General features: G+C 49.6%; 2 protein-coding genes across 7 annotated transcripts in view; both read left to right on the top strand.

The window, feature by feature from the left end:
- LOC308467456 (granzyme H-like) overlaps positions 1–22986 on the top strand; it is a 175490-nt gene that overhangs the window by 26794 nt on the left and 125710 nt on the right. The gene's annotated exons all lie outside the window — the stretch shown is intronic.
- TLE5 (TLE family member 5, transcriptional modulator) lies at positions 1479–22211 on the top strand. Of its 6 annotated transcripts, none has more exons than XM_080989267.1 (7): positions 1480–2067; positions 5195–5292; positions 6515–6578; positions 12595–12639; positions 14201–14263; positions 15091–15195; positions 18968–22211. In XM_080989267.1, exons 1-7 carry the CDS (start codon positions 2041–2043, stop codon positions 19184–19186), a joined length of 621 nt encoding a protein of 206 aa, XP_080845393.1. In that variant the 5' UTR covers positions 1480–2040; the 3' UTR covers positions 19187–22211. The 6 variants fall into 6 exon arrangements, with proteins under 6 accessions (XP_080845397.1, XP_080845396.1, XP_080845393.1 ...); XM_080989266.1 differs by having other exon boundaries at positions 18965–22211; XM_080989269.1 differs by having other exon boundaries at positions 1482–2067; positions 15091–15165.

The raw sequence follows: 22986 nt of genomic DNA, 5'->3' as shown, positions 1-22986 counted from the left end.
TTCGAGAACACTATCCCACCACCTCGTCCTCTGTTGTCCCCTTCTCCTTGTGCCCTCCATCTTTCCCAGCATCAGGGTCTTTTCCAGGGAGTCTTCTCTTCTCATGAGGTGGCCAAAGTCTTGGAGTCTCAGCTTCAGGATCTGTCCTTCCAGTGAGCACTCAGGGCTGATTTCCTTTCGAATGGAGAGGTTTGATCTTCTTGCAGTCCATGGGACTCTCAAGAGTCTCCTCCAGCACCATAATTCAAAAGCATCCGTTCTTCGGCGATCAGCCTTCTTTATGGTCCAGCTCTCACTTCCATACATCACTACTGGGAAAACCATAGCTTTAACTAGACGGACCTTTGTCGGCAAGGTGATGTCTCTAGGGCTGGCATTACCTCCCAAAAAAACCATGCAAAACAAGGTTCCAGTCCTCATTATCCTGCCTGCACCTGCAGCAGGTGTTCGCTCTCCCAGTCATAATAATAATAATAATAATAATAATAATAATTATAATTTTAAAAAATTACAAACTTTATTACAGTCACAGACTAGCATAAGATACAAACATGGAAATAAAATAAGGTACACAAGACTTAAAGAAGAGACGGATAAAAGCAAATAGTTAAACGTGGTTATAACTCACATAAAATTATTATTATTATTAATCCAGCATTACCTAGCCAGAAGAAGGAAGGAGGGAAGTCAACTCTTAGGATTAAATGTAAAGTAATGTGTATATGTATAGTATGTAATCATAAAATCAATAAAGATTGTCTTCCAAAAACAAACTTTATTATGGTCACAGACTAGCATAAGGTATAAACATGGAGATAAAATAAGGCTTAGACTTAAAGAAGAGAGGGAGAAAAGCAAATAGTTAAAAGTGGGTATAACTCACATAAAATTATTATTATTACAAACTTTATTATGGTCACGGACTTGCATAAGATACAAACATGGAAATAAAATAAGGCACATACGACTTAGAGAAGAGGGGAGAAAAGCAAATAGTTAAAAGTGGTTATAACTCACATAAAATTATTATTGTTGTTGTTATTACAGTATTCTTATTATTATTACAGTATTCTTATTATTATTATTAATCCAACATTACAAACTTTATTACCGCCACAGACTAGCATAAGATACAAACATGGAGATAAAATAAGGCACAAAAGACTTAAAGAAGAGGGGGAGAAAAGCAAAAATTAAAAGCGGCAGTAATAATAATAATAATAATAATAATAATAATAATAATAAAAATAAAAATAAACACACAACAACAGAATATTGCCGCTCCCTCCCCAAGCCTCTCTTTCCCTTAGCACCCCGACCCTCTCCTCCTAGCGCCCTATCCCTGCACAGCCATCCATAACTGGTGGGGTGATGGTTTTTTTTTTTGGTGGGGGGTTATTTTTGGGGTGTTGCTGTGGGTGGCGGGTGGGGGGGGGGTGGCGTGTGCGCGCGCCCTCGGAGCTGCCGCGTCCCGACGGCAGGTGGTGCTGGCGCTCAGCCGCAGGAGAGGAGAGGCGCCTCCGCAGCCGCCATTAAACAATAGCTGGGGGAAGGCGGAGCGGCGCGCACGGGTGTCCGTCTCCTTTTTGGCTGGGGCCAGGCCGGAGTCCGCGGGGAGGGTCGCATCCGGAGCCGAGGGAGCCGGAGAGCGCGGGAGCAAGACCCGGAGCGAGAGGAGGAGCGAGATCGGGAGCGCAGAGAGAGAGGAGCGCGCGTGTGCGTCTGCGCCCAACCTCGCCAAACCTTGCCAAGGACGCATCTCCGGGGCCCTGCTTTCCAGGCGCAAAAAGCAAGGAGGCCGTGCGCCTCGCGAGGTTTTGGGGTCTTATTTTTCTCCTTTTCCGCCCCTTCTTCTTTCCACCTCCGGAGCTGCTGCTTGCGGAGGAAGGAGCCGCCGGAACAGCCCAGAAAAGCCAGGGGGAAAGGAAAGCGAGCGCGCGCTCTCCGGGCCTGCTTTGCGGACGCCTTTGGCGCAAGCGGGAGGAAGCGCGCTCCGCATCCGCCGCCGCCGCAGCCCTGCGCTTCGGATCGGGGCCTGACATGATGTTTCCTCAAAGCCGGCACTCGGTGAGGGGGGGGGGGAGAGAAGCGAGGGGAGGGGAGTTGGCTGCAAAGAGGGCGGGGGCGCGAGGGATTGGGGTGCCCGTCCGGGAGGGGGGAGGGAAAGGGCGGGGTGCCAGGGGGGAGGGGTTGGGTGCTGAGTAGGGGGGGGTTGCGGTCCAAGGGAGGAGAGGGTTGGGGTTCTCGGAGAAGGAAGGAGGGGGGGTTGGGGTGCCGGGAGAGGAGTAGGGTGCTATGGGAAAGAGGGGGGCCACGATTGGGGTGTCGGAAAGGGGTGGGGTGCAAAGGGGGAATCGAGGGAGGAGAGGAGATTAGGAGGGGTTGGGGTGCCGGGGAAGGAAATTTGGGGGGGGTAATGGGGAGTTTGAGGTGCCGGGGTAGAGGATTGGGGTGCCCAGAGAAGGAAGGACGGGTTTGGGGTGCTAAGGAAAGAGGGAAGGACCGGGGTGCCCAGAAGGGAGGATCGGGGCGCCAGGCGGAAGGGCAACCTGTTGTCAAGAGAGCAAGGAGGCAGGAAGAGGTTGGGGCGCCCAGAGGCGAAATTTGGGGGAGGAGTGAGGGGTTTGGGGTGCCAGGGAGGGGTTTGGATGTCAAGGAGAACAGGGAGAGGATTAGGGTGCAAAGGGGGGGGGGAGGGAGGAAAGGAGGAGGTTGGGGTGCCGAAGGGAAACTCCCCAGGCCGGATGTGAGAAAGGGGAGCGGCTGACGCCTTCCTCCTGCACGTGTCCAGGGCTGGGGGGGGGGGGGGGGCTTGGCGACAGGGGAGAGAAAGTTTCCAGGCTGGCTTTTGGCCCAGGAAGTGGAGCAGCGAGGGTGTGGGGGGGGGTTTCTCTGGGGTGCAGTTGTGGGGGTTGTGACCCATTGGAGTGCCTTGAGAAATGAGGGAGGGGTCCCCTGGAAGGGGTAGAGAGCAATCTGGTGATTGGGTTGTTTTTAGTGCTGTTACACACACACACACACACAAACACACACAAACACACCCCTTAGGGTGAAGGGTTACATAGCAAATAACTTAATATTATTATCATTGTAGTTATTATCATCGCCCTTGATTTACTCATTTCCTCAAGGCGATTTGCACATTAGGTGATTTTTAAAAGCAGGGTTTTGTTTTGTTTTCTAACAAACAAAGAAAGTTGCCGGTTTATCTCGAGACTGAATGAAGGGCGGTGAAATAGTTACATTAGCTCTATGGTGGTTATTGTGAAGTTGTGGTTAGAGCATCAGGCTAGGACCCAGGGAGAGACCAGGGTTCGAATTCTCCCACTTTCCCAGGAAACGCTCTCTCTCTCAGTGACCTTGTTGGCCGGTCGCTCCTTCTCAGCACTGTTAAGGTAAAGGGGACCCCTGACCATTAGGTCCTGTCGTGGCCGACTCTGGGGTTGCGGCGCTCATCTCACTTTATTGGCCGAGGGAGCCGGCGTACAGCTTCTGGGTCATGTGGCCAGCAGGACTAAGCCGCTTCTGGCAAACCAGAGCAGCGCATGGAAATGCCGTTTACCTTCCCGCCGGGGCGGTACCTATTTATCTACTTGCACTTTGACGTGCTTTCGAACTGCTAGGTTAGCAGGAGCAGGGACCGAGCACGGGAGCTCACCCCGTCTCGGGGATTTGAACCGCCGACCTTCTGATCAGCAAGTCCTAGGCTCTGTGGTTTAACCCACAGCACCACCCGCGTCCCTCTCTTAGCACTGTTACTTGGGATTAAATGAGGACAGGGAAGAGAAACCCGTTTGCCGCCTTGAGCTCCTTTGAGAGGGAAAAGGGAGACAAATGCAATAAAATATCCAAAATATCTGGATCTGAAGGTGCTGGGATGGAGCCTTGAAAGCCAGCAGATCAGATCGAGATTGCACAGAGATGTGCAGCAAGGCTCCACACACCCCTTATCAAAGCACAGCAGGTTTGGCTCCCTTAAACATTCTGACAAAATAAAACCGGGCCCCTCTCCTGCAGAAAGCTAGCAAGCCAGGCTGCAGCCCTCATCCTGATGAGCTAGATTTCCGTGCGAACTCTTTTTCAAAATGAAGTAAAATACGGGGGGAGTGTTTTGGACACACAATCTCCTGCTGTGTATGAAGACCCCGCCCCCTGCTAAATCCAGTCCCCCTCCTTCCGGAAGCAGCTCCTGCAGTGACCAGCCAGCTTCCTGGGGTCACACAATCATGTCTTTGGATAGCATAAAAAGGTAAAGGGACCCCTGACCATTAGGTCCAGTCGCAGATGACTCTGGGGTTGCGGCGCTCATCTCGCTTTATTGGCCAAGGGAGCCAGCGTACAGCTTCCGGGTCATGTGGCCAGCAGGACTAAGCCGCTTCTGGCAAACCAGAGCAGCGCACGGAAACGTTGTTTACCTTCCCGCCGGAGTGGTACCTATTTATCTACTTGCACTTTGCTGTGCTTTCGAACTGCTAGGTTGGCAGGATCAGGGACCGAGCAACGGGAGCTCAGCCCATCACGGGGATTCGAACCGCCGACCTTCCGATCGGCAAGCCCTAGGCTCTGTGGTTTAACCCGCAGCGCCAGCCGTGTAGTAGTTGCATTTATATCCCAACTTTCGTCTAAGGAGCTCTAGGTGGCATGCATGTTTCTCCTCATTTTATCCTCACCTCTAGGTTGAGGGTCTGAGGTCACCACCCGAGTGGAGATTCGAACCCTGGTTAGTCTGGAACGCTCGCTGCTACAACATCCTGGCCCTTCCAAGCAGTGCATTATACAATGCAATATATATATAGTGTGGTCTTTTTGCAGTTCAGGAATCACAAGATTTTTAACAGTACGTAGAATATATTCACTACTGCTGCTGTTCACGATACTCTGGCACCAGCAAATTTGATGGGGTGGAAACGACCTCCACCAATTTGGAGTTCCAAATCTGGAATCAGCACCTACTGGTCTGTGCCAGCGACGTCACGCATTCCCAGCAGCACTATATCCACCTCCCCTTGTGTGATGGCAGGGAAGGAAGTTTTACGGAAACCTGGCTGGGGACGGGGAGAGAATTCGGCGCCTAATTATGTCCCCTGTTTTCGTTCCTTGGGTTAAGTAAGGAAGATGGGGATGTCCTTTTCCAAGCTTGCCTATTACCTATCTCTGCCGTTGTCAAATGGTTAAAATAATAGTTATATTCCAGGGTTCTTCACACTTGCCCCAGCAACTGAAGTTCACAACGTCAGATTCCTGTGACCGGATTAAGGATGAGTTTCAGCTGCTGCAAGCTCAGTATCACAGGCAAGTTTCCTTTTTACTCCCTTCGCGGAAAACACTAAGTTCTTATTAATGGTTACGTCAGCTTTTTCCAATAATAATAATAATGGGAGAGATGAGGAGCTTCAGCCCCGAGGACTAAATGTGGCCCTCTGGACCCCACGATCAGGCCCCCTGCAATCCTCCCAGGCCACGCCCCTCTTCCTAAGCCACACCCTCAACCTAGGCTGTGTCCTTCCACCTATTCTGCTTGCATCCCTCTATGGAGGATAGATTGAGATGTCTGTGGAGGAACCAGCCTGCGATGGTTAAAACTGATTTATTTATTTAGTTATTTTGAGATCGCTTTTATTGGTTTTACAAATGCAAAGTACAGATAAACAAACAAAACGAAAAGAAAACACATATCTTTATAAAGAGATTCTCCGAATCTCGGGACTACCCCCCCCCAAAAAAATTGGGAGTCTCATTTAAATAATAATAATAATAATAATTTTTTATTTATACCCCGCCCTCCCCAGCCAAAGCCGGGCTCAGGGCAGCTAACAAGCAATAATAAAAACAAGTTGAATGAATACAAACTAAAAACAAAATTAAAATACAACATTAAAATATTGAAACATTAAAATATTAAAATGTAGCCTCATCGCAGGAGGAGAAAGGAAAAAGAAAGAGGGGGAGGGAATCAAACTGGCTCCAAGCCAAAGGCCAGGCGGAACAACTCTGTCTTACAGGCTCTGCGGAAAGAGATCAGATCCTGCAGGGCCCTGGTCTCAAGAGACAGAGCATTCCACCAGGCCGGGGCCAGTGTTGAAAAGGCCCTGGCTCTGGTTGAAGCTAATCTAACTTCCTTAGGGCCCGGGACCACTAGGGTGTTGCTATTTATGGACCTTGAGGTCCTCCGTGGGGCATACCGGGAGAGGCGGTCCCGTAGGTACAAGGGTCCTATAAACATCTATAACTGAATATCCATCCATACTCATCCCATTTTTGTGCGAAACCATATTCTCCATAATAATTCCTGCGCTACAAGTGAAATCAAAATCCTGCTCTCGTGTCCATTAGCTTAAAATGGCCCCCTAAGTCACTAGTGTTTCTGGGTTTTCTATTTCCCCCCCCCAAAATTATTGATTTTCTAAATATTTAAAACAATTAATTATTATTATTATTATTATCATCATCATCTCTCTTTCTCTCCCCCCTCTCGTTCCTCCATTGCGCTCATTTCCCCCAACCCAACCGGCAGCCTGAAGTTGGAATGCGACAAGCTCGCCAGCGAGAAGTCTGAGATGCAGCGCCACTACGTGATGGTAGGTTTCGCACTCGCGGCCGGGCGCTCGCCGGGGCGGGAGACGGCAATGCCGCAAGGGGGGTTGCGGGGACGGAAACAAGATCAAGGCCCTGCCGGGGCGACACCGTTTTCAAACTAGCCGAGGTTAAAGAGCCTTTAACTCCTTGCCTTGGAAAGCTCAGACAATATAGGTCCCATCCATAGCTGTCAACTGTCCCTTATTTGGCGGGAAAGTCCCTTATCCCAGCACCATGTCCTGCTGCTGTCCCTTATTGATGATGTCCCTTAAATTTCCCGGGTTTCAAAGGAGCAGCTCCTCTCCCTCCCTCCCTCCCTGCCGGCCAGGGAGGAGGGAGGCTCCAACTGTGTTGCTTGGCTGCGTTGCTCACCCAATAAGGAGTCTAAGAACGACTGGGGGGTGGAGCTTGCATGCCTTGTGCCGATCCAATCGGCCGCCTTGCCTGGGGACTCGCCTTTGCTCAGCGCTTCCCAGCGGAGAGGTGACGGTGGTTTTCCTTGCTGCATCCCTTTGCCGGGTTGCTGCGCTGTGGGAACCACCGCTTGAGGCTTCGTTTGGCTGCTGGCTGGCCTTTCTGCCTTTGGCTTGGAGGGGCTCAGAAGTTGAACATACCTGTGCTTAGAAAATCCCTTATTTTGGCTGCTGATCCCTTATTTTCGAGGCTGCTGGTCCCTTATTTTCAAATCTGTAAGTTGACAGCTATGGTCCCATTGTATTGTCAAAGTTGGCTGGGGTTTCGGATGGAACCAGCTCCCCCCACAGCGATGCCTTTTGGGGTTGGGTGTGGGGCTTCCGCAGTGCCAAGCAGGAGCCATGACAACACTTTGGAGGTCCCAGGTCGCAAGGTGGTTAGATTGGTCTAAACTAGGGCCAGGGCCTTTTCGGCGCTGGCCCCGACTTGGTGGAACGCTCTGTCACAAAAGACCAGGGCCCTGCGGGATTTGACATCTTTCCGCAGGGCCTGCAAGGCAGAGCTGTTCCACCTGGCCTTTGGTTTGGACTCAGTCTGACCCTTATGGTTTTGATCTATGGGCTACTATTAAAATGACGCTGCATTTTAAATCATATTTTAACCTGTATTTTAAATGGGAGGTTTTTTAAAATAATTTTTTATTGTAATTTGACTGGTGTTAAGTAAAGGGACCCCTGACCATTAGGTCCAGTCGTGACCGACTCTGGGGTTGCGGCACTCATCTCGCTTTACTGGCTGAGGAAGTTAGCATACAGCTTCCGGGTCATGTGGCCAGCAGGACTAAGCCGCTTCTGGCGAACCAGAGCAGCGCATGGAAACGCCGTCTACCTTCCCGCCGGAGCGGTACCTATTTATCTACTTGCACTTTGACGTGCTTTCGGACTGCTAGGTTGGCAGGAGCAGGGACCGAGCAACGGGAGCTCACCCCATTGCAGAGATTCGAACTGCCGACCTTCTGATCGGCAATCCCTAGGCTCTGTGGTTTAACCCACAGCGCCACCCGCGTCCCTTGACTGGTGTTAGCTGCCCTGAATAACAATAAAATCAAAGTTCAGAAATCAATTTAGAGGGAATCCATCTAATAAGCATTAGATAATCACCAGGGCTACCTGTCTGAATTAGTCCTACTTGGGCCAGCGAGGAGACCAGGGGAGAATTAGCAGTGGGATCCCAGAGTGTGTAATCTTAATAAAAAGGGGAGGGGGAGGGAAGGAAGGGGAATAAAAGATCAGGCTGAATTCAAATTAAAGGCCAGGCAGAATAGCTCCGTCTTACAGGCCCGACGGAAGGAGCTTAAATCCTGCAGGGCCCTGGTCTCATGGGACAGAGCATTCCACCAGGTCGGAGCCATCACTGAGAAGGCCCTGGCCCCGGTTGGGGGATAGTCTGACTTCCTTAGGGCCCGGGACCTCTAAACGATCAGAATTCCAGTAGACTTGTTAATCTCTGGGTTGCGGGTTCGAGCCCACATTGGGCCAAAGATTCCTGCCTCGCAAGGGGGTTGGGCTGGATGACCTCCTGGGGTCCCTTCCAATTCTACGATTCCGGGGTCCCATGACAACATTTCCGGTCAGGCAAAGCACTTGGGGCGCGAAGCAGAGTTCCTGGACCTGTGATTCCCCTTTTCCTGAGGCGGGGATTCCGTCTCGATATGAGCACGCTATTAAAAGGATGGATTATATTAGTTTTGAATTTGAAAAATACCCAAAAGGCAGAGAGGATGAGGATGATTACAGTGGTACTTTGGGTTAAGTACTTAATCCGTTCCGAAGGTCTGTTCTTAACCTGAAACTGTTCTTAACCTGAAGCACCACTTTAGCTAATGGGGCCTCCTGCTGCCGTCGGAGCACGATTTCTGTTCTCATCCTGAAGCACAGTTCTTAACCTGAAGCACTATTTCTGGGTTAGCGGAGTCTGTAACCTGAAGCGTATGTAACCCGAGGTACCACTGTATCTCTAGACATCTGGAACATGGGAAGTCCCAAGAAAATTTTTATAATTTGAATATATAATTTGTGTATTGTTATTATTGTAATTTGGATCGATTTGATTTGTCGTTCGTTGGAAGATTGTTACTGAAAATGAATAAATTCCATAACAACAACAAAAAGTACTTTTTGGAAAGGTTAAAGGGTGCCGTCATCCGCCAACCAAAAAAAAAAGGACAAATTGGCTATCTAATTATTATTATTATTATTATTATTATTATTATTATTATTTATATCCCGCCCTCCCCAGCCAAAGCTGGACTCAGAGCGGCTAACAATAAAAGTAACACAGTTTACATAAAATAACAATCAAGGGAAGGAGGGTCAAATTTGGCAGGTAAGAGAAATCTAAGCATTGGATTTCTAGTCTTAAAGACTAGAAACTTAAAGAGAGCATATGGGTCAATGTTTGGTGGGACCTCTCGGGGCTGAATTTTTGCTCAGCGCCCCGAATTGGCGCTTTGGTTTGCGAAACGGTTATTGAAATAATAATAATAATAATAATAATAATAATAATAATAATAATAATTTATTATTTATACCCCGCCCATCTGGTTGAGTTTCCCCAGCCGCTCTGGGCGGCTCCCAATCGAGTGTTAAAAACAATACAGCGTTAAATATTAAAAACTTCCCTAAACAGGGCTGCCTTCAGATGCCTTTTAAAGATAAGATAGCTGCTTATTTCCTTGACATCTGATGGGAGGGCGTGCCACAGGGCGGGCGCCACCACCGAGAAGGCCCTCTTGTCTGGTTCCCTGTAACCTCACTTCTCGCAAGGAGGGAACTGCTAGAAGGTTCTCAGCGCTGGACCTCAGTGTCCGGGCTGAACGATGGGGGTGGAGACGCTCCTTCAGGTATACAGGACCGAGGCCGTTTAGGGCTTTCAATTAGCATGATTTAGGCTGAGCGGATGGGGAATATTCCGGGCTAGGGTGGGCCCAGCAGGCTTAATGTCCCTGTCTCTCTCTCTGTGTGTGTTGGTGATTCCAGTTCGATGGCTTTTTGTTTCCCTCCGCCAGGGTGTCATTAAGGGCGGCTGAAAAGATTTCCAGAGCTCCAGCCGCACGTCGGCGCTTCCCCTGGAACGGCGAGATAATAGGGAGATGAATTATCTCCCAGGAAACTATCAGCTATAGAAAGGGGGTGGAGGGGGCGAGAACGAAGAAAAGAATAGGGGGAAAAGCCAAACCACCATCTGATTCCACGTGCGGCAGGATTCTATGCAGAGGCTGCATAGAAGCCGCAAAAAAAAAGGAATCTGCGTTTTTGCCTTTTTGAAAAACCTCCTAGTCCACATGAAGGTGGGATTGGATTCGTTTGAGATTTCCCCCCCCATTCGCCTCCTTTAAGAGGACGGCTGCCCTCGCAATGTGGTTTCCAATAACACCCTCCCCACCAAAAAATTAAAATGTGATTGTGTCTTTAAAAGCTTGAACGGCAAATCTGGATGCCCTCTATGTGCCCCCCCCCAGAAAAAAAAAATTCAGAGCATCCCCTGGAGTAAATTTGTGGTGGTGGTGAGGGGTGGCGAGAGAGATGTACAAGTGCCGTCATAGAACCACAAAGAAGTTAAAAGCTGTCCAGTATAAGATGGATCGGGATGCGGGTGGCGCTGTGGGTTAAACCACAGAGCCTAGGACTTGCCGATCAGAAAGTCGGCGGTTCGAATCCCCGCGACGGGGTGAGCTCCCGTTGCTCGGTCCCTGCTCCTGCCAACCTAGCAGTTCGAAAGCACGTCCAAGTGCAAGTAGATCAATAGGTACCACTCCAGCAGGAAGGTAAACGGCATTTCCGTGCGCTGCTCTGGTTCGCCAGAAGCGGCTTAGTCCTGCTGGCCACATGACCCGGAAGCTGTACGCCGGCTCCCTCGGCCAGTAAAGCGAGATGAGCGCCCCAACCCCAGAGTCGGCCACGACTGGACCTAACGGTCAGGGGTCCCTTTACCTTTACCTATAAGATGGAAATTGACAAGCTGGAAGGTTGAGTCTAGAAGCCGAGCCTGATGAGGAACGGTTGAAGCAGCTAGGTATGTTTAGCCTGGGAAAGGAGAGACTGAGAGGAGAGAGGAGAGCCCAGCTTCAAATATCTGAAGGGAAGAGGGGAGCGAGATTGTTTTCTGCTTTTCCAAAGGGCAGGGCCCTGAACCTACGGGTTCAGAATTGCAAGAGAGGGAGATTGCAAGGAAACGTTAGGGAGAGCTTTCTGGCGGTAAGATCACCAGAGGAACAGGCTTCCTCAAGAGGTAGTGGACTCACACCCCTTTGAGTTTTGTAAGCAGAGGTTGGCTGTCTTCAGCTATGACTCTTGCATCGCAAGGGTTTGGGCTAGAATATCAGGGGTCAGCAAACTTTTCCAGCCATGGGCCGGTCCACCGTCCCTCAGACCTTGTGGGGGGCCAGACTATATTTTGGAGAAGGGAAAAAAAATGAACGAATTCCTATGCCAAACAAATAACCCAGAGATGCATTTTAAATAAAAGCACACATTCTACTCATGTAAAAACATGCTGACCGTCTGCAGGCTGGATTTAGAAGGTGATTGGGCTGGATCCGGCCCCCGGCCATTAGTTTGCCTACCCATGGGCTAGTCAGGGGTCAGTGGCCTTTTTCAGCTGTGGGCCGGTCCACTGTCCCTCAGACCTTGTGGGGGGCCGGACTATATTTTGAAAAAAGGAATGAACGGATTCCTATGCCCCACAAATAACCCAGAGATGCATTTTAAATAAAAGGACACGTTCTACTCATGTAAAAACACCAGGCAAGCCCCACAAATAACCCAGAGATGCATTTTAAATCAAAGGGCACGTTCTACTCATGAAAAACACGCTGATTCCCGGACCGTCCGCAGGCCGGAGTTAGAAGGCGATTGGGCCGGATCCAGCCCCCGGGCCTTAGTTTGCCTACCCATGGGCTAGATGATCTTTGGGGGGGGAGTGTCCCCTTCCAACTCCACGATTCTTAACAGCACCCCGCAGGCATGAAAGATTTCACCAGCGGAACAAGTCTCTTCCGGCCGAATGAATTTATCGTTCGCTGCTGCTGCTGCTATCATTTGCTACCGTTAGCCTAGTTAAAAACCAAACAAAGACACATAGAGGTCTGCCGTGTGGTTATCTAGATTACAGTGGTACCTCGGGTTAAGTACTTAATTCGTTCCGGAGGTCCGTACGTAACCTGAAACTGTTCTTAACCTGAAGCACCACTTTAGCTAATGAGGCCTCCCGCTGCCGCCAGAGCACGATTACTGTTCTCATCCTGAAGCAAAGTTCTTAACCTGAAGCACTATTTCTGGGTTAGTGGAGCCTGTAACCTGAAGCGTATGTAACCCGAGCTACCACTGTATATACGGGATGAGCCTTGAGTCTTGATCCGTGCAAACTCATCCTCATGGACGTCTCATTGCGGTAGCAAAGTAGAGCTTCCAGGTACAGGGTTGGTGTATCTGAAATAGGTGAAGGAGCAGAAGAAGGCTAAGGTGATTCTTACCCTATTTTGCTGTTGTTGTTTTCCTTCCTCAAATCCTAACTCTTCCTCTCCATCTCCTCTGCCCCTTCCAGTACTACGAGATGTCCTATGGGCTCAATATTGAAATGCACAAACAGGTAAGGCGCAGCTTTGTAGTCCTCATGGCGGTTTACCCTTAACTCAGCTTGCCCCCAGACCACAGTGTCCCTTAGCCAACCCCTCTGTTGTCTCCCTGTAGGGAAGAATGGAGCAAGTCCGTTTTTGACTTAGAGCCTGCTCAGGTCTGCATTGAGCTGTGGTTTCTTTTTTAAAAAATAAAAATTAGTATTTTTAATGGCAGAAAGTGAGTAGGAATTAAAGAACCTTTTAATGAGGGTGAAAGAGGAGAGCGCAAAATATGGTCTGAAGCTCAACATCAAAAAAACGAAGATCATGGCCACTGGGCCGATCACCTCCTGGCAAATAGAAGGGGAAGAAATGGAGGCAGTGAGAGATTTTACTTTCTTGGGCTCCATGATCACTGCAGATGGTGACAGCAGTCACGAAATTAAAAGACGCCTGCTTCTTGGGAGGAAAGCAATGACAAACCTAGACAGCATCTTAAAAAGCAGAGACATCACCTTGCCAACAAGGGTCCGTATAGTTCAGGCTATGGTTTTCTCAGTAGTGATGTATGGAAGTGAGAGCTGGACCATAAAGAAGGCTGATCGCCGAAGAATGGATGCTTTTGAATTATGGTGTTGGATGAGACTCTTGAGAGTCCCATGGACGGCAAGAAGATTAAATCTCTCCATTCTGAAGGAAATCAGCCCTGAGTGCTCACTGGAAGGACAGATCCTGAAGCTGAGGCTCCAAGACTTTGGCCACCTCATGAGAAGAGAAGACTCCCTGGAAAAGACCCTGATGTTGGGAAAGATGGAGGGCACAAGGAGAAGGGGACGACAGAGGACGAGATGGTTGGATAGTGTTCTCGAAGCTACCAGCAGGAGTTTGACCAAACTGCGGGAGGCAGTGGAAGACAGGAGGGCCTGGCGTACTCTGGTCCAGGGGGTCACGAAGAGGCGGACATGACGAAACGACTAAACAACAACAAATGCTCTCTCTCCCCCAGAAACAAATGCATATTTGTATGCATTTTGTCCTCAAAATACTCGTTTTTGCATACCCTTTCCCTCCTAAAATGCAGTTTAGGCACGCTTTTCTCTTAAAATATACTGGGGTTTTTGCATCAGTGGTGAAAGCGTTCAGTTTTCCAATAAAACGATTAAGCGGTCTTCCTTCCCTACTTAACGACGCTCTTTAGTTTCACCGTATATACCGCATCCCATATTTTTGATATCAAATCCTCTGTAACATCAAACGTTTACAATGACCTTGTAAAATAAGCCAGTGTCTACAATCCCTGTATTCCAGAGCTAAGATTTGTGAATTCATAGGTGAGGTGAGATTAAGTCACAAAAGTGGCTAGTGTACATTTCCCCCCCGAACTGGTGTCTTCCAGATGTTTTGGGCTGCACCTCACATCAGCCCTGGCCTGCACCACTGCCACCACGGTGTTTGAAAGACTTGAGTTGGCATCTTTTCGATTGATGTTCCTTCTGTCTTCATGTTGAAGCTTTCTGTCTTTACGTTGACTCCTTCTGTCTTTACGTTGACTCCTTCTGTCTTCACGTTGACTCTTTCTGTCTTCCATTTCAGGCCGAAATTGTCAAGAGGTTAAACGGGATCTGTGCTCAAGTGTTGCCCTATCTTTCCCAAGAGGTAACTCCTCTCTCCCTTTTTTTTCTTCTTTTTTTTGCAAATGGGGGAGAATAGGGTTGGATTTCATCACTGAAAACACAAAGATATTCCCCACCACTTTCTAGAGCAACTTCATCTTTCCTAAGGAGGGCAGACTTCACTCGGCTTGCTTTTGGGCTTGGTGACTTGGCACACTCTTGGTGACATCACTGGGAGTGTGACAGGGCCTAGTGTGACAGGGCACCAACCCCATTCCTTCTCTCCCTACCAACCTGAAAGCCTCCTGTCCTTCACCCCATACCTGACACACTGAATAACAGTGTGCCGGACACCAGTGCTCCTGGGATATTGAGTTTCCCAGGGTACCTGAGAACTCAGCAGGGAAAACAGGGTGCCCTGGGAACTATACCTCCCAGGGCTCCTTGCATGCTCACAACCACACCCCAAGCCTTCCTCTCCAAAGTGCACTCTAGGATGGTTAGATTTCGGGGTGCCTGATATCACCGAAATATTTGGGCGCCATGGGAAAACGCACATCCCAGGGCTCCTTGCTGATGTTCAGAGGCCCAATCTACCTCTGAGCCAAAGGTGAACGTCTTGGGAAGACCTGACGTTCTGCTTGTAACATGGCTGGGTGTGTAGGAGCTCCAGAAATCCGAGTCCCGGGCAAATCTCACCCTCGCTCCGGCATTTATTTTGGCTCGACCGCTGCCGAGTCCCTCTTTGAAACTGTTCCGTCCGTTGATCTCCCCGCGTCCCTTGCTGCCCCCTTGTTCCTGGACCTCCTTGCTGCCCCACCAGTGGAATATGTGTGTGGTTTTGTTGTTATTTGCTTTCTATTTCTCCAGCATCAACAACAGGTCCTCGGAGCCATTGAACGAGCCAAGCAAGTGACAGCGCCGGAACTCAACTCTATCATCCGGGTCCGTGGCGTTCCGTACGGGAACTGGGCGGTGGGTAGGAGGGAAGAGCATTGGCGTTCCTTCCCCTGAGAGGGAGGAGAGCATAGTGGTTAGCGTTGGGCTAGGACTGCGGAGAGCTTACTTCGATAACTAAAAGGGGGGAGGAATCCTGCACGTTGCTTTTGCATCTTGCTGAGAATGTGCAAATAAATCACTATTGCTTATTATTATTATTAGTGCTTTTTTTCTTGGGGAACGCATACCCCGAAACATTTCGTGAATATTTGTACTTTTGCCCGTCTACTGTATTTATTGTTCCCAATTTGAACTATAAAACGCTGGTTTTCTCGAGTCAAAGTGAGAGGACCCCTAAACATTTTTTTTCAGAAAAAAGCACTGGTTGTTATTATTATTAATACCGTGGTACCTCGGTTGTCGAACAGGTTGGCTCCTGAACGCCGCAAACCTGGAAGTGAGTGTTCCGGTTTGTGGACGTTTTTCGGAAACCGAACATCAAGCGCGGCTTCCGATTGGATGCAGGAAGTTCCTGCAGCCAATCAGAAGCTGCGTGTTGGTTTTCGAATGGTTCCGGGGGTCGAATGGACTCCCAGAACGGATTAAGTTCGACAACCAAGGTACCACTGTACCTGGATTCCTGTGTTGTAAACTCCAACCTGGAGGGGATATGGGTGAACGTCTGCTACTCTTACACCCGCAAAGGTTTACTTGTTTAAAGCAAACTCTGCCTTGCAGGGGTTTTGGAGTACAGCTCCCATCCGCTCCCAGTTTCATACTGGCTGGGGGGCAGCTGAGAGTTGTAATCTGAAGGCCTAGATTGTATCCATCGCCTTCCGAATGAGTCACTGCTCTGGGTTGGCTCTTCGTTGGCTACGGTCCTCACTTTCCTGGGGAGCAAGCGCCATTTGGCTCAGCTTCTGAAGGAGCCGTCCCAACGACTCCGTCACGCTTGGGGCCAAACTCGGAAAAGAGCCTGAAATCGGGGACTCATGCAGGGAGACGACAGGCACCCTCGAGGGGGGTCGCCCTGCTGCGCATCTCACTTGCTCTCTCCGCACTTGATGTGCCGCATGTACCCACTCCCTTAGCGGAGGCAAGGCAGAACAGTGACTCGTTCAGAAGCTCAACGGGCAACCTCTTGTGAATTGAGCTATGCGTTACTTGTCATGTTGTTATCCCGGCTTCTGGGTCACGGGGCATGGCTCCCAGCCATTTTATCCTCGCAGCAACCCTGTAGGTCAGAGCTAAGAAGGCTCGCTGGCGCCTCCAGCGGTTGTTGAACTCCCTTCCGCCTCAGCAAGCATGCCTAGTGGTCAAGCTTGATGGGGTTTGTGGGGAGCTACTGGGAAGCCCACCCCTGTTGGCTAGGCTGAGAGACGTAACAAGCGACCCAGTGTAAACGCAGCACGGACTGGGGATCTGACACCACTTTTGATTGCTTTCTTGTGGCATTCTTGCGGCCCGTGACAACATCAGCAAGGAGCCCTGGGATGCTCAGTTTCCCGTGGCCCCTAAATTTCAGGTTTGTTAGTACACTCCTGTCGTTTCCCCCCCACCCTCCCTTTCCCATCTTCCTTAAATACCCACCTTGGCTCCTCTGCGAGTTGCCGTCGAAGACGTCCTCTCCAGACCGGCTACCCAAAAGGGGAAAGAACTGTTTTGTCTGCCCCACCCAATAATGGCATTAACAAAAACCAGGGTAGTCAGACTTGATTTAAATCTTCTTCTTTTTACAGAAAGATTCGTTCTTGTTGGCACATTATCTTAATATTTGCAACCAGATGAAGGTTTCGTATTTTGAAATAATAAATTTTTCAGAGTAGTTTTTAATCAAAAATGACTGGTTTGGTTATACCAGGGACAGCCAACTCTCCCAGAATTAAAAACTGGCAGTGACCTACAGCTTTGTTGCAGGGGGGTGGTTTCAGGTCAAAGTTGTGGAGCTTATTTTGAAAGTTACCGTATTTTTCGCTCTATAAGATGCACCAGACCACAAGACGCACCTAGTTTTTGGAGGAGGAAAACAAGAAAAAAAAAATTCTGAATCTCAGAAGCCAGAACAGCAAGAGGGATCGCTGCGCAGTGAAAGCAGCAATCCCTCTTGCTGTTCTGGCTTCTGGGATAGCTGCGCAGCCTGCATTCGCTCCATAAGATGCACACACATTTCCCCTTACTTTTTAGGAGGGGAAAAGTCAGTCTTATAGAGCAAAAAATACAGTATTTCACATGCTGCTGAGAAAAACGCCAAGGTCCAAACTGGATAGGGTTTAGATTTTTTTTAATTCGAAAAACGGCCTAGGATAGCAAAGTCTCTCCCTTCTGGAGTGGGGGATATCGGGCCACCGGGCGCTTGGCTCGGGGGAAATTGCATCTTGGGTATTTTCTGGGGCGGAATTGTCCCCTCCCCCATGTTTCTAAAAGCGGCTCCTGTGAACACAAGTTCTTGGGGCCCACAAGACCTTCTTAAAAGAGATGTTTCTCCTTTTCTCCCGTAGACCAAAGATACTTTAAGGTGTAGGACCTGCAACAAAGTGTTGCGGTGTAGTTTGTCGCTGTTCGGGATTCTGGCCGGCTATGGTCTTTCCCAAAATTCTCCAATAATAAGAATAATTTATACCCCGCCCATCTGGCTGGGCTTCCCCAGCCACTCTGGGCGGCTTCCAAAAAAATATTAAAATACTGTGATACATCAAACATTAAAAGCTTCCCTAAACAGGGCTGCCTTCAGATGTCTTCTAAAAGTCTGGTAGTTGTTGTTTTCTTTGACATCTGATGGGAGGGCGATCCACAGGGAGGGAGCCACCACCGAGAAGGCCCTATGCCTGGTTCCCTGTAACCTCACTTCTCGCAGGGAGGAAACCGCCAGAAGACCCTCGGAGATGGATCTCAGTGTCTGGGCTGAACGATGGGGGTGGAGACGCCTCCTTCAGGTCTACTGGGCCAAGGCCGTTTAGGGCTTTAAAGGTCAGCACCAACACTTTGAATTGCGCTCGGAAACATACTGGGAGCCAATGTAGGTCTTTCAAGACCAGTGTTATATGGTCTCGGCAGCCGCTCCCAGTCACCAGTCTGGCTGCCGCGTTCTGGATTAGTTGTAGTTTCCGGGTCACCTTCAAAGGTAGCCACATGTAGAGCGCATTGCAATAGTCCAAGTGAGAGATAACCAGAGCATGCACCACTCTGGCGAGACAGTCTGCGGGCAGGGAGGGTCTCAGACTGCGTACCAGATGGAGCTGGTAGACAGCTGCCCTGGACACGGGAGTTGACCTGTTAACTCCCCCTCCCTCCCCCCAGTGTTTTCCCTTCTCCACCCCACATCAGTTGATGAACATGCCACGGCTACTGTGCACGGCCAGTCCTCGTTTCGATGTCTGGTTGGAGTGCCCTCCCATTAACTTGCCCTTTTGGGCAAACTTCCGGGTTTTCTTCCCACACTGCCGACAACTCCCTCTTGGTGGCGGGTCAAAACTTCGCCGTCCCTGATGCTTCACCCGAACCAGGAATAGGGGCTCTGTGCGTTGTTGTACTACAATTCCCATCACCTGCAACTGGTGCACGTGGAGGATGGACTTTGTAGTCCGGCAAAATTTGGAAGGCCGCAGGTTCCGCATCCCAAAGCTTTTTTAAAAAAACGAAGCATGCTCCCTCTGCCGTAGAAATACTCCATTTTGCCCGCATGCGAACAGAACTGATAATGTGATTTTTTTTGCAGAGGTGGTTTGCAGTCCGCTCCCTTTGCAAGCCCCACTCACCCATCCCTTTGTCCCCTCCCCTTTTCCTCTGCTTTCTCGTTTCCCTACAGCAGCAGCTCCAGGCTCACCAGCTCTCCCAGCTCCAAGCTCTCGCCTTGCCGTTGACCCCGCTGCCCGTGGGGCTGCAGCCCCCATCGCTCCCGGCTGTCAGCGCCAGCACCGGCTTGCTGTCCCTGTCCGCCCTCGGCTCGCAAGCCCACCTCTCCAAGGAAGACAAGAACGGCCACGACGGGGACGCCCACCAGGACGACGACGGGGAGAAGTCGGATTAGACCTGGTTTCGGCGGGGGGATCCTGGGGCGGCGGTGGCACAAAAGGGGAAAGCTCAGTAAAAGTTGCGGTATCCACTCCGGCTAGCGCTCGGTGGACCCGTTGGTGTTGTTTGGCAGGGGCAGGGAGGGGGAGGAGTTAGCCTGCCCCACCCACCTCTGCAGCAATAATGTTTTTGGGTCGTCCCCCCCCCTTTTTTGGAATTCCAGCCCCCCGTTGCCGGAGCAATTTTACCCAGAGGCACAATCCTGATCACTCTACAATGAATTGCAGGTGAACACCACCCCGATTAATTTTGATTTTTCTGTGTGGGAATGCTTGCATCGGAACGCTAGCTTCCCTCGACAAAATTGCCACCACCTGCCAGCGGCTTGCCGGGAACTCTGTATATGCTCCAGGGCCACCCATAACCGCTTGCTGTTCCGCACCTAGCGTGGCAGAAGTCCAAACAGTGGCTTTTTGCAGAATGGAGGGGGAGATCATCCCGGGCCACTGTATGAGAGAGGCTGCTTTTTTGAGTTTTACAAAATGGAGAACAACCAGTCTTCGCAGATAGCAGGGGGAAAGTCAGGCCATAGGTGGGAATTCGTCATGGGGTGGCTAAATGCTTTGCCGTAGTTCTGGGGAAGTTTCCGAGTCCTGGTTGTCCAACAACGAAAAGGATCCCTCCAAAAAAATTACCTTCTCCACATCTAGTCATTTTGAGGCTTCTTGGTAGTTTTAAAAACCCACTGCCCTGTTTTAGGTGACCGATGGTGCAGTCCTAACTGGGTCTACTCAGAAGCAAATCATATTCAGTAGGGCTTGCTTCCAGGTAAGTGGTTAGGATTGCAGCTTGACAAATTAAATAAACAAGTTCAAGGGGTCACCAGTGCAGCACCCATGGGCGCCAGCGTGTCCCATCACTTGCGAAAGGTCTCCGTAAATAACGCCCTCAAAAATTCGTAGCATGCGAGAAACTTTGCTCTTCCTGCCCAGTTTGTGCGTCTACGGGCTCAGCTCTGTGGGCAGCCAATTTGTGCTACGCTGCCCTCCTTGCCACAGCCATTTCGGGACTGGTGCAAAATCCATGCGCGCCCTCTGGCTCGAAACAGTTTGCGAGCCCTGTGTTAAGTGGCGCAGTTCGAATCCCCGCAACGGGGTGAGCTCCCATTGCTCGGTCCCAGCTCCTGCAACCTAGCAGTTCAAAACCACACCAGTGCAAGTAGATAAATAGGTACCGCTGCGGCGGGAAGGTAAACGGTGTTTCCGTTTGCTCTGGTTTCCATCACGGTGTCCCGTTGCGCCCGTAGTCCTGCTGGCCACATGATCCGGAAAGCTGTCTGCGGACAAACGCCGGCTCCCTTGGCCTGAAAGCGAGATGAGCGCCGCAACCCCATAGTCAACTTTGGCTGGACTTAACCGTCCGGGGTCCTTTACCTTTACCTAAGTGTTAGGAAATCCGGCCTGCAAGGTGTGGCTTGTGGGGTGGAGATGATCTTTGGCGCTGCTCCCCAAGTTGCATTAGACTCTGGTCTCCAAACCCCTCCCTTTCTGCAGCCCTCAAGGCTTTAGTAAGAAAGCAAGCAGAAAAATTCCTGTACACCAACATTTGCCCCAAGTGATGTTTTCCGAACCACCAAACCAGTAGAGGAGATGGCTTGCGGAACGGAGAACCGTGCTTTGATGTACCACCAAACCTTGAGCGTGCGTCGCTTCTGCCTAACCTGGGAAGGACGTACCTTCAGGGGCTGGTGGCGGCCCCCGAGACGTCTTCGTTCAGCCCCCCAGAAGCCTCCACAACTTGTGATCCTTTGCTGACCCCATTCCGCACAATTCCCGAGTCCTTTGGCCCGGATGGAAGGTGCCCTCCGAAAACACGTCCCGCTCGCCTCGATGGAGAGGGTGGGTGTCAAAACTCGCCCGCTGCCTGTTTGCCACGCCCAGTTTTGCCTCTGGCCCCGCCCACCAGCAGGTTGCAGTCCCGCCCCCAGAAGGAAACCTGTCCGTCAAGCTGCCGGCAAAAAAAACCCGGCATTCCCGAACGCCGCCCCTGTTGTGCGTAGCACTACGCACGTGCCAACAAGCACCTAGGAAGTTTTTCGCGTTCCTTCCCGCGCTCGCCCCGTTACCCATCAAGAACCTCCATTATCTGCCAGTCCTCTCCGGTTCGGATTTAATCCACGCTGCAACTCCCCGTTGCTTAACTTCCCCCGCCGTTCCTGCGCATCGCGGCTCCCACAAGCGATTTTTCTTTCTTTCTCTCTCTTGATGCACACATTCTTCAGATCCCCTTCCCCGCCGGTGCAGTTTTAGACAAATGAGCACCTTTTGTCCTTTTTAATTTTTATTTTTGCATGTGTCTCGTTTTTAAGGTAGCACAGAATCGGAATTTTTTTATATATATCTATATCTATAAATATATAAATATATTCATCCCATATTCCTCCTTCCGGGTGACTTTTGACGTGGTGTCGGTTCCCCCCCCCAAAAAAAAAACACACCCCCTTCCTTATCTGTGACCCACATTCTTGCAAATCTAGGTTCTTCCCAGTATCCCAGCGGCTGATGTCCTTTTCATTATTTCTTCCTCATCCCCTGAAAGGTTTGAGTTGTGGGAAAGGGGAGAAGGGTGGTAAGGGGGGAGAAAAATACGACAATTTTCAAACCCCCCCCCCTCACTTTTTAATGTTTTTGTTTTGAACTCTCACTGTTGTCGTTTTTTTTTGGAAAAGGATACTGCAACTTTGTCTTCTCTTTCTGTAAGCTAGCTTGACTCTTTATCCCCAACCCCATTTAACGAAAGAAATTTTAAGACAAAAAAAAGAGAGAGAGATTTTCGTGTTTGTATATATTCCTTTAGAGGAAGAGAGGAGAAAAAAAGGAAAGAAGGAAGAAAAGAAAAGAAAAAAGAAACCTTTGTTTGCTTCATGTGTTTATTAATCACTTGACCTATATATTAAGAGGAACTGAGAGAAATTAATTCTGTATTAAGGGTGTCTTAGCTGTGCCTTTTTCAAATAAAAGAAATCAGATGGTTGGTTAAAATTGCAGCTGTTTTCCTTGTGTTGACTGTTTATTGCCACCAGAGGGAGACAAAACCTCACCCCGGGATCTGCTAGAGCTCCCCCTAGTGGGCCGGTGGTGGTAGTGCAGCTTCTGCCTGGTTGGCTGCTGGGAGCTAGAAATGAGCCAATGGGTGTCCTCTTGGCTGTCAGGTGACAGAAGTGAGCCAATGGGTGTTCTCTTGGCCCTATATAGCCTCAGGCGGCATCTTGGCTCCTGGGCCAGTTATCCCTTGAGATAAGATGTACATACACCGCCTTCTCTTGTTTCATACAGGAAATCTGGAAACCGAGACGTCCAAAAGTCTCAAAGAAAAACAACTTGAGTTAAATAGCTCTTTGACACACCATTGGCGCTCTAATTAATTTATTAATTTGTTAATAAATTGTTAATTTGTTTATGGTGGTGGTGATATAATATGCTGCCCTTCATAAAAATATCTCTGGGTGGTTCATGTTATATTTATTAATATTAATATACCGCCCTTCATACATATATTTCAGGGTGTGGTTCCCGGAACACGTACCGTATTTTTTCGTGTATAACACACTCCCATGTATAAGATTGCCCCCTATTTTGGGGGGCTCAAAATTAAGAAAATGGGGAGATTGCCCCCGTGTATAAGACTACCTCCCCTTTCTTAACATTATTTTTTAGTAAAAAAAAAAAAAACCCTAGTCTCATACACTGAAAAGTATGGTATTTCTTTCACAAAATATTTATTTTTCAAACACTCTACACCGCTTGATGGGACGTG

This window comes from Podarcis pityusensis (genome assembly GCF_964106645.2).
Source record: "Podarcis pityusensis genome assembly, chromosome: 18".
In the NCBI taxonomy this organism is placed as follows: Eukaryota; Metazoa; Chordata; class Lepidosauria; order Squamata; family Lacertidae; genus Podarcis; species Podarcis pityusensis.
Note: the sequence above shows the minus strand (reverse complement) of the source record. Positions and strands in the feature narration are given on the sequence as shown.

Bases quoted from the DNA above. Each gene is read 5' to 3' on its own strand.
- TLE5 (XM_080989266.1), top strand. From the start codon at position 2,041: ATGATGTTTCCTCAAAGCCGGCACTCG. The intron at 5,293-6,514 runs GCAAGTTTCCTT...CCCAACCGGCAG, and splicing joins CTGCAAGCTCAGTATCACAG to CCTGAAGTTGGAATGCGACA. The intron at 6,579-12,594 runs GTAGGTTTCGCA...TGCCCCTTCCAG, and splicing joins TGCAGCGCCACTACGTGATG to TACTACGAGATGTCCTATGG.